The sequence below is a fragment of the Sander vitreus genome, chromosome 19 (genome assembly GCF_031162955.1).
Source record: "Sander vitreus isolate 19-12246 chromosome 19, sanVit1, whole genome shotgun sequence".
Taxonomy (NCBI): Eukaryota; Metazoa; Chordata; class Actinopteri; order Perciformes; family Percidae; genus Sander; species Sander vitreus.
Genome location: NC_135873.1, coordinates 6,247,283 through 6,257,345, shown reverse-complemented (window position 1 = coordinate 6,257,345; position 10,063 = coordinate 6,247,283). Strand labels below are relative to the sequence as shown.

General features: G+C 42.8%; 1 protein-coding gene across 3 annotated transcripts in view; it reads right to left on the bottom strand.

The window, feature by feature from the left end:
• Nucleotides 1-6,188, bottom strand: part of rbpjb (recombination signal binding protein for immunoglobulin kappa J region b) — a 59,148-nt gene extending 52,960 nt beyond the window's left edge. For 2 of the 3 annotated variants that reach the window (XM_078275561.1, XM_078275563.1), the window contains exon 1: nucleotides 6,017-6,186. In XM_078275561.1, coding sequence (XP_078131687.1) covers nucleotides 6,017-6,036 — 20 coding nt within the window. In that variant the 5' untranslated portion in view covers nucleotides 6,037-6,186. Of the gene's footprint in view, nucleotides 1-6,016 lie in introns of all 3 variants that reach the window. The other variant, XM_078275562.1, reaches the window with a different exon arrangement.
• Nucleotides 6,189-10,063: the final 3,875 nt, after the last annotated feature.

The window sequence follows — 10,063 nt, the reverse complement described above, 5'->3', positions numbered from 1 at the left end:
ACGAGCCATTTGCCTAAATAGGGATATCAGTGAAATACTGCTCTGTGGCTATCAGCAGACTTTATATGATGCCACTAACAGTCCCAAGGCTACAACAACATTTCTTTCAGAAAGGTTTACTACAGGCAGGCTCACTGCTTGCCACTCCCTTCGTATCTAATACAGTAATAGTGGCAGTTGCTTTAAGCTTTGGGAGGTGGCTTTGTTAGGGGCTTTCCCAACATGGGAGATCCTGTGTACATTTGTAACCTTCCTCTGAATGGTTGAACCGGCCCATAGTGGTTGTTGGAGAACAGACAGAAGGATCTAACAGCGAGACACTTGAACAATGCTTCGGAGCCCTACCACAGCTGACAATGACCTGGGCCAATAAAATAAGCTTTTCTCTCTAAGCATGGCTCTCTGGTGAATTCTCCTGAAAGCTTAGCGCATCATAATCTAGTATTGTAAAATATAACAGAGGGCTAGCCTAAGTCCTTTTAAAAGTCAGCTTCAAACTACAGATCCCCCTCTGTCACCCCTAAGAAGAAAGAGGGACAAACACACAAGTGTCAATAGAGTTCATATTTTTTCCTCTCAATTTCAGCTGCCCCAACATAGGAAGTAGGTAAGAGTTTGCTCACTGAGGCCGAATGAAAGCAAACAGGAGTCAGACAGGGAGAATTAGTTCATGTTTTCTGAATGAAACATCCTGAATGTGGAGGGACAGCGGGAGCAAAAACTGCTGACACAGTAGAAACCAACATTCCCTTGGCGAGGCTGTAATCGCTACAAACAGCAAAGGAACAGGGGCAGGGAAAGGCGAATGCTGGGGCTGAGGAAATTCTCTTGGAAGAGGTGAGTAAATGCGAGAAAGACAACAAGCCGCTCCATAACAAGAGTCAGCGGACAGGTACGTACTTCCATTGCATTTGCCTTGTGTTAGCTTTCTCTCCCTGTCCGCTCGCCTGTCTTAGCTAAGCAATGACGCCGATGCCAACAACACCACCAAGAGGACTTGGGCCTCCATCAAACATGACGGCAGGGCTGGTTTTAGAGTTTCATCCGTCCCATCCTCGCCGAGGCAAACAGCAGCAAGATTTTTGGAAGAGCCACAGATTTAAAAAGTATGAGCTCAGACTAACGCATTCCAAGTCTTGCACAAGTTAATAAATGCCCCCTTGTCGTGGCTTCTGTGTGAGAAATCCAACCCCCTTATCAGGGCCTGGGCTTGGAGAAATTTGGTAACGCAAGACCCTCAAAAGGGAACCACTTGCTATGAATAAGCAGGAGGGAAATACTATGATGGTATATCTGGTTTGTGCACACTTTAGCATGTGGCTGAGAACCAAGAATCAGGAGTGCCAAGCTGGCGGAAATCCAAGCCAAATTACGCAAAAATGTGCATTTCTATCCCCTTGGGTGTCTCCTGTGGTTGTTCTCCTGAGACAGACAGACTGACACAAACAGACTGAATAGGGAAACAAGAGAATGAAGACACTGACTCAACCAGGGCGTGTGGTGCTTTAAGAGGCCCATCATCACTCGACCAAAAGTTGAATCTGAACCCTAAATGGAACTATAGGCTTCGGGGGATATTTCAATCATGTGAAGTAATGGATATGCATGAACTTCCAAAACAATAGGCTACTGTTAGGCTACACAAGAATAAATCCCCCTAAAGATGTCTGGCGGTGGCACATTTGCTTTGGTGCTTTGCCTGCAACTTCTGTACGGCTCCCTCTTGGCTTGTACCCCCCCACACACACACACACACACACACACACACACGATTTTCACAGCTCTGGGTGGATATAGGGCAGCTTTGGATGCTGCAGAATACTGAGGTGACATCACAGATCAGGTAGCTTGTGTCATCTCTATCGTTAACCTATCCATCAGTGCTGCAGCTAAGGTAGTGGTGTGTGTGTGGGAGGACATGGGGCTGATGCTTTGAGGGCAGGGGAGGGTGGGGTAACTCGGCATGTCTTTTAACTCTAGTCTGAGCCTTTGCCACCATAAAGGTCAGTACTTCAACATCTGCTGCTCTCTCTGAACCTCTCCTTTCATAAAAGGGAAGAGGAGAGGACCCTGGGGAATGGATGCACGTGCACACACAGACAGATCAACTTTTATGTCTAGGTACACTCACTCTCCCTTCCACATGCACTCACTTGATCATCATCAACACAGCCGCAGAGCTCAAACCGCACGCTCATTTGCTCATAATAAGAAATGCAAGAACACAAGGTTTGTGTCTCAAAGAAAGGCTCAGTAGTATCATTATACCAGCACAGAGACGCTTGGCTTTTGGCCTGAAAGACTCAATCGTTTTTTTTTTTTTTTTTTTTTTTTTGGCAAAGGGATGGATGGGGGGTTAGCAAAATGAAATCCGTCCCTCTGGGGCACAGCAAAGGCAGAGCAGTGTTGAAATAAGTGATTCATGCTTTTATCATCCCAGGTGAACAGTGCTGCTCTTTCAGATATCACAATTAGTTTTGCTGGCAGAGAGAGGAAAAAAAAGAGACGGAAAATTACGAAAGCAACTTGGGGCTGTGACGGTATAGATTTTTCCTTCCCGCGGATAAAGACGCAACGTACGGCAACCCCCGTTACGAGAGTAGGGATGCCACGATAAAAAAAAAAATCTAGTAGTCGGTACAAATACCACCAAAAGTACACGATACTCGATACCAAGGTGTGTATATATATAAAAAAAAAAGGGTCATTGATACCAATACCAGTGAAATTTCATGATTCTTGTTAACCAATTCGATACCACGGTAAAAAAAAAAAATAAATCACATGCCCTCTTTTATAAGTTGTATTTAAGGATAACACTTGGGGCACAGTGTAATGTAACTCTTTTTTCAACGTCAGTTGTTTTTCTCAACTTTCTGTTACTGTTTTGGTGTGGAGTGGAGGGGGCAAGGACAGCGTGATTTACACGTAATCTGGAGAAAACGGCAGTCTTCTGGACCCATAGCCCGCTGAACGGAAGCCTGGCATCACCACACAGCCAGCGTACAGTCTTCCATGGAGAGCGAAGACCTGGAGACATGAAAATTGTCACCGTAACTGATGTTGATGTGCTAATGCTTGCTTGCTTGCAATGCCCCTCACACGGTCTGATTAACTTGAAATTTCTCACATAAGTCCAGCTCAATGTGCTTTACAAAAAAGCCTCTTGGACCATAAACATCTGCCATGATGGGTTTTTTTGCTAATTTTCATAATGTGGAACTCAGTTAAATTAATATACCTTTCTCAATTATGATTCAATCAACACCAAAATTAGTATACAGCCTTGTAGGACTCAGATACACATCTCCACTATAAAATGAGCAAGATTGGTGAAATAACATGGCCGACATAAATCAAATGTGATTGAGCTGCTTCCTAGGGGCGGCTGTGGCTCAGGTGGTAGAGGCGTCACCTACCTATGGACCTTTTTCACAGCAGACATTTTGACTTGTCATAGTAGGAAAAGCAAAGCTGAAATTGATAACCTTAACGGCTCAATGGCTCAATTCCATCAAGTTTCCCATGCACAACAACAGGGCCTCTCCTAAGTGGAATGCAGCCATCATTAATGGTTTTGAATACACCTGTGCTTTTCCTACTATGACATGTCAACATGTCTGCCGTGAAAAGGGTCTATTGTTTAGGTTTTTTTATTTAACCTTTATTTATTCAGGGAAGATTCACAGAGAGACCGCCTCTCTTTTTGCAGGAATGCCCTGATCACATTCACAGTTACACATTCATCCCGGTCACAAGCTTGCTTCTTTAACCTTTAGGCCACCACCACATTGGCCTGACATTTAAAGAAGACCCTATAACCTTAGCCTATGTTTTGCTTAAAGGACATTCCAGTGTGATCTAAGATATGTGACATGTTGCAAAGAAACCTAAGCAAAGACCACTTTAATTTCGGCCAGCAAACTACAACTCTCTTCACAACCACCTTTAAAGCCTACAGGGAGTGAGCCTTTAATACTTCAAATATACAGTAGATTTTGGATTGTGTCGTAGCTGTCATGTGTTTCATAGTACATGCTACAAAGCTCTAACTCTTTGGCAACTACAGGAGTTGTACATTGAATAAAATGGTATATGCACTCAAATACAGTGTGAATTGTCAGACAAATTTTGCAACTGCCATCTGCAATCATGCACATCCAGTATAAAACACCACAGTGGGAATGGTGTTGACACAAACTTGATCTTCTATTGTTAAGAATAAAATAGATAAAAAATAAGGAACTAAATTAGGCAGAAACACAATAAAAATGTCTAAGTGCAACACACAAACTTACAACTGAAGGGACAGTGAAGTCAGTATTACCTACTGTTACAGCCACAGCAAAGACAGACAGAAACATACAACCACTGCCTCTCTGTAATGCTTTTTACAAGAGAGTCATAATACCAGTAACAAGCCTGTGGTTGTGGAGCCCCTCCCTATGTAAAGCCAGAACCATTCAAACAGTACATGGGGCCGTGGTCAGGCTCTGTGATGCCTCCAACCGTTACTGTGAACATGTCCAGCCATCAGCAAAAGAAAGAAAAAAAGACTCCTTATGGCACTTTACTTTTCTGTTAAACCTCTCACCCAAGCACCCACCCACCCCATCTTCCGCTCACGCACTGACCCCCACTCACAGCCAAACACACATGAATCTGGAGATATCATCTGGACAGGTGGCCAGCCACCCAGACCTGACCCGCCTGCCCTCTAGCTTGCCCCCCCCTCCTCAACTGAAATCAGTTCAGGTCTGCTGGAAAGCCCCAAATGAACATACACAGCAAACACTCATCACAAATCTCATCTTATCACAGATGTATTATCTAGTAGCATTTATTGAACGTGCACCAAGCCTAGTTAAATCGTTTAGAATTCTATCCATCTCAGAGATAAAAAAAAAAATTAAAAGAAATACTTCGACAAAAAAGTATTTCAAGACTTGATGTTTAAGCAGCTAGTTATCTAATATTTAGAGCTCATCGTGGGATATAATTTTGGTGTTCTTCGGGGCAGAAAACGTCACTTTTATGACCACCAGACTGTAAATGAGAAACTTAATCAAATGCTCGTTGTAATTGAAAGATTAGGATTATTTTGCAGTGATAATAGGGTTAAGCACACATGACTATGGGTGTGTATCTGTGGATTTTGTCCTTAGATGCACTGCAGTGTTAGGTTGGAGTTTTCATTAGCAACCTGCTTAATGTTACAGAGATGCAGATCGCTGTAAGTAGTAACGTTAGATACTATTTTCCAGCACTGTCGTCCACTTACAGGGATCTGAAGTCGTAAAAGTAAACGCTAGTCACTGTGTATGGTAGCTCTAGCTAAGTTTAAAGATTTGCGGCAAGCATGCCGTGTGAAGCGAAAACTCTCACAAATGCAGTTAACATTTAAAAAAAATAACAAAAAAAAATAACAAAAAAAAAACTGCCAAACGAGATGCCTTGCTCACAAAGCCGCAACGTGTTTCAGTCAGATATCGTTAGCTAACGTCTATTATCGGACAGCTAGCTGTGTTGAATCGTGAATCCAGTTCGTAAACGTGCTGCCCGGCTAAATGGTGAGCACGTTTCTAAAACAAATACAGGACCAGCTTTCAGCGTAAACCACTCGGGGGGGGGGGGAGACGGCATACGTGTTAAATTTTTTTCTAAAACATGCCTCGCTGGTTGTGTTTAGCTCGCTGGTTAGCCTGCTAGCTTACAGCTCGCCGTTGTCTGGGAAAAAGACCACCGAGGGTGAAGTATCGCTTAGCTGGGGCTAGCTCACAAAACACTGCAGCAACAGTCGGCTCAGGCAAGTAACGTTAACTGGTCAAAGAAAAAAAAACACTCGTACGCAAACACGTTGAGACAAAGAAACGACTTCCAGCGAGTAAACCGGTGGTCAAAACACTGCATTGTACCCAGGCTACAACACATGGATTACAATTAAGCTGTTTCACGGTAATAACTTGTATTCTCTTCAACTCCGCTCCCCACCGCCAGCCCCGAATCTCAGACTCACCCTGTCACAACAGGCGCCATCTTCCACAAACTCTCACCAAAACTCCAATACTCGCGATATCCTTTCTCTCCCACAGTCCAACAATCCGCCGAGACAACAGAAGCAGACTGGAGGTGTAGGGACGAGGGAGACGGAGAGAAAGGGGGTGGGTGAGGAAGACAGAGAAAAAGGGGAGGCGGCGGGTAGCAGCGAGAGAGAGAGAGAGAGAGAGAGAGAGAGAGAGAAAAAAAAAAAGGGCAGACGCCACAACAACAGGCGTGGGAAACTTCACAGATCACGCGAGGCTTGGAAAACTCTCACAATAGGCGAGCATAGAGGGAGCGTCCCCTATCGCGAGATGTGCGTGAAGCGGAGAAGTTGTTTATCTTGTGGCGCTGAAATACTATTCCCACGTGTTTACCGGGTAATAAATTACTTCACCGATCGGTTTAGTGGTGAGGAAACCCTCGGTTTTCCCAGGCTCACGCAGATTTTGTAGTATGCATCCTCATGGCGTCTCTGCAGTATTCAGCATTAACAGCTGCATGTAATTACAGCTAAAATATCCTTTTTATTCTACAATACTTCACAATAGTAGACAACAAGCATGAGAGGGGATGAGACTGCAAGGACACGCTGACTTTAAATAAGACTAGGAATTAAAGGGTTTCTTGCTGCACACCAAATTTACTATTCCCTTGGGTAACATTGCAGTTCCTGTTTAGAACTGGAAACAATGGTGTGAACACATGTGAAAGGGCCATACAGGGCAGATTAGTACATTGCCATCACATTGGGGAGCCCCATGACCACCCTCCTCACAGCCAAAACCTCAGTCAAAGTACAAGGGAGGCTATTATTTAGAATGATCATTCTTGGAAATGTGGCATGGGCTTTATTAGCCTTTCTGTTTGCCTCGGTTTGTCCCCCAGCCAGAGTGCATTTGCAAAAGTGTGTATTTATATCATCCCCACCACAAACTAGTCAGGTCATTCTTGTTTATCTGGGAGGGGTCAGAAAGCCGTAAACCTTCATGTAGGTCTGTGTTTTGTTGTCCCTAATCAGTTTTGGCATCTTTGTTCACCTTACAAGTGACTTTTCTTGTGGGTGTTTTTCAAACTTCAAAAAAGGGAAGGCTTCTGAGACCACACTGATGGCGAGTCAATGCTCTCATTTGTTCAGATGTTGTGTGTGTGATCTGCCTGAGGCTGTTTTGTATGGAAAAACACCGACAAATACAACACAAATAGTTGGCAGAGTTGCTACCATGTTTAAATGCATTTAATATTTTAAACTACAAGCTTAGTTTTTTTTTTTTTTTGCAATATTTGGGCCAGACTGGTAAAAGAGTTGGACATTTCTGGAAAAATGCTTATTCGCATTCTTGCCGAGAATTATATGAGACCAGAAACTGTTGTTTTTACAGTCGCGTTTTTATACGGATTAGACAAACGGGAGAGAAGCCACCAGTTTCCTAAAAGATTCCACCCACCCATGTCACAGCCTGTTCTCCCTCCATGCCTTCAGGCAGGAGATACCGCAACCTACGTTGCAGCACGACAAGACTGAAAAAATAGCTTTTACCCAGCTGCTATCAGACTAATAAACTCAACTAAACACCATTAAACTGTGCTTTACTATGCAAATTGTAATACTATTTACAAGTGCAATACATCACATAGTCGTAGCCTACGTACAAAATAATCTGCTGGAAATTATTTATTCTGTTTTTTATATATATATTCAGAGCTCTATTTATTACCCTGTTTTTATCTTTGTTTTTAAAAGGAGCCATGCTCGTAATTTGGTGCATGCTTTACATTTCTGTGTTTTGCTGAATGACAATGAAAGGAATCTTGAATCTTGAACATATTAGTTTGTGAGCTTTAAAGGTGCTGATCACCTTTGGACAGAGCCATGCTAGCTGTTTCCCTCTGTCTTTGTGCTAAGCTAAGCTAACCGGCTGCTGGCTCCAGCTTCATATTTAACATACAGACTATTGGCAGGAAAGCTTATGAGCATACTTTACAAAACATCTAACTGTTCCTTTAAGTTTATAGGAAGAAGAACAAATCAAGCATGCTTAAAAAGAGTATGTTTGCCTACCTATCCACACACACAGACACTTTCTCTGTATAAAGTAGCAGATGCCATCTTCTCCAGTGTACACTCTACACACTTAATATTTTCAGATGCATAATTCATTTTTATGGAGCTTCACTCTTCTGCCAGAAAGAAAGAGGACGAGAAAAAATCAAGAGAAAAGAGTTGCATGGATGAGGTTTTGCTTGAGAGTGTGCCTGGACGGCGGCCTACACTATGAAGACACAGAGACGAGGACCTCATCCTGCCCCTAACCATTTTTCCTTTCCCTTTCTTTTTATAGTCGGCGGAGAACCTCCAGTTACCCTCAGAGTTGAATAGGGAAGCATAAAGTTTCCTCAAATGTTTTACAGCTGAACACTATAAAAAATAAATAAAAAAAGGCTACACAAGTGCAAGTTCTTTTCAGAGAAAATGGGAGTGAAATAGGAAAGGAGAACAGCCCCTTTTATTGAGAATGTGTTAACTTTTAAATTTAGAGGTATTCAGGATTTGAACTTTGACCTTTTGGGCTATTGTAAAACATATAACACCCTTTAAAGAACACTCAAACATATGATTTTAAGTGTCCTTGAGACCCTTGCATATATCTTGCGTCTGGCAACACAATTTTTCTAGATTTGTTTGAAAGGTTTTTCATGTTATTTTCCAACCAATGAGCTAGTAGTGAGTTTCTACAGCTGTCTCAATCTTCTCCCATGTGCCATTCTCTCATTAGGAGTAAAAAAAACATTTATTTTAATTGAGACACAGCCAATTCAAGCAATCATGACTAAGCCATAAGCCTCAGGTCTATAAATCCACTCACTTGACTGCTTAAGCTCATGAATCAGAATGAAAGGGATATTGAGATAGAAAGATTCTTGTCCCCATGTGGAAACTGCCCTCACCAGTAGATCATCCCATCTGTGTTATCTCAATATAGATTTGGCCTACATATTGTCACTTTGTCAAATGTATTGTTTGTTATCCAACACTGATATTTGTTTATAAAAAAGGTTAAGGGGTCACCGAACTTGCAAAGATTGACAGTAAAGCCTCATAATTCATTTCTTTTGAGTGCTAAGCTGAAACTGTGGAATTAACGAGTTTTGTTCTGTGGTTCAGGCAATTTTCACATCCCGCTTATCCATCTAAGCACTGCTAGCACTTATTATAAAAAATAAAGGGAGAAATTATTTTTATCTGCAGATTTGAGGAGTGAAAACACAACAAAGGAGAAAGCGAGCCAATTAGGGAAGTGCAGTTTTAGGTTCCTGATTAGCAGCTCTTTGACTCAAAGTCATTTCATACGGCCAGGGGGTGGTGAAACTTCCTGAAATAAGCAGACACACACAGTTAAAGTGAGAACGAGTGACAGACTGGAGAAGGTGGGTCGAGAGACACTGGGTCAAATGTTAGACTGGTGAGCAGACAGATAAGACGGATCAGCTGGGTGCCAGACAGAGACAACTAAGCAGAATGTGACACCTCGTGCAACTTCTACATACATTTAACGCAGTAAACAAACTTTTCAAGCCATGCAGCAACTTGATGATATCATATTCCCTCAGTGAACATCACAAGATAAATGAATCAAGTCTGGCTTGTGTGAGTCTGAGTTCACAGCCGAGGGAAGGGCGTCCATCCGTCCGTTATGTCCATCTATCTTGCTCTCCAGCCACATGGGATAACCCGAGGGTGGATGAGGGCAGACAGCTTGACAAATGGAGAGCACGATTGATCCAAGATGGGCACGCCTTTACTCCCCTCTCGCCCTTTATTCAAAGCCTCCCACTTTTTTTTTTATCACATGACTGTCATTAAAAGTAGGTCCCAAAGACATCACAGAGCTGGCGGGAAAAAATGACAGGGTGATAAGTTTGCAGACTGTCAAGGGAGCTAAAGCGCCTGTTTTGCAAGCCTAATCTTTTGTAAGAGAGGCGAAACGGAGGTATGAGGAAAGAGACGTTTCCCCTTTTCTGG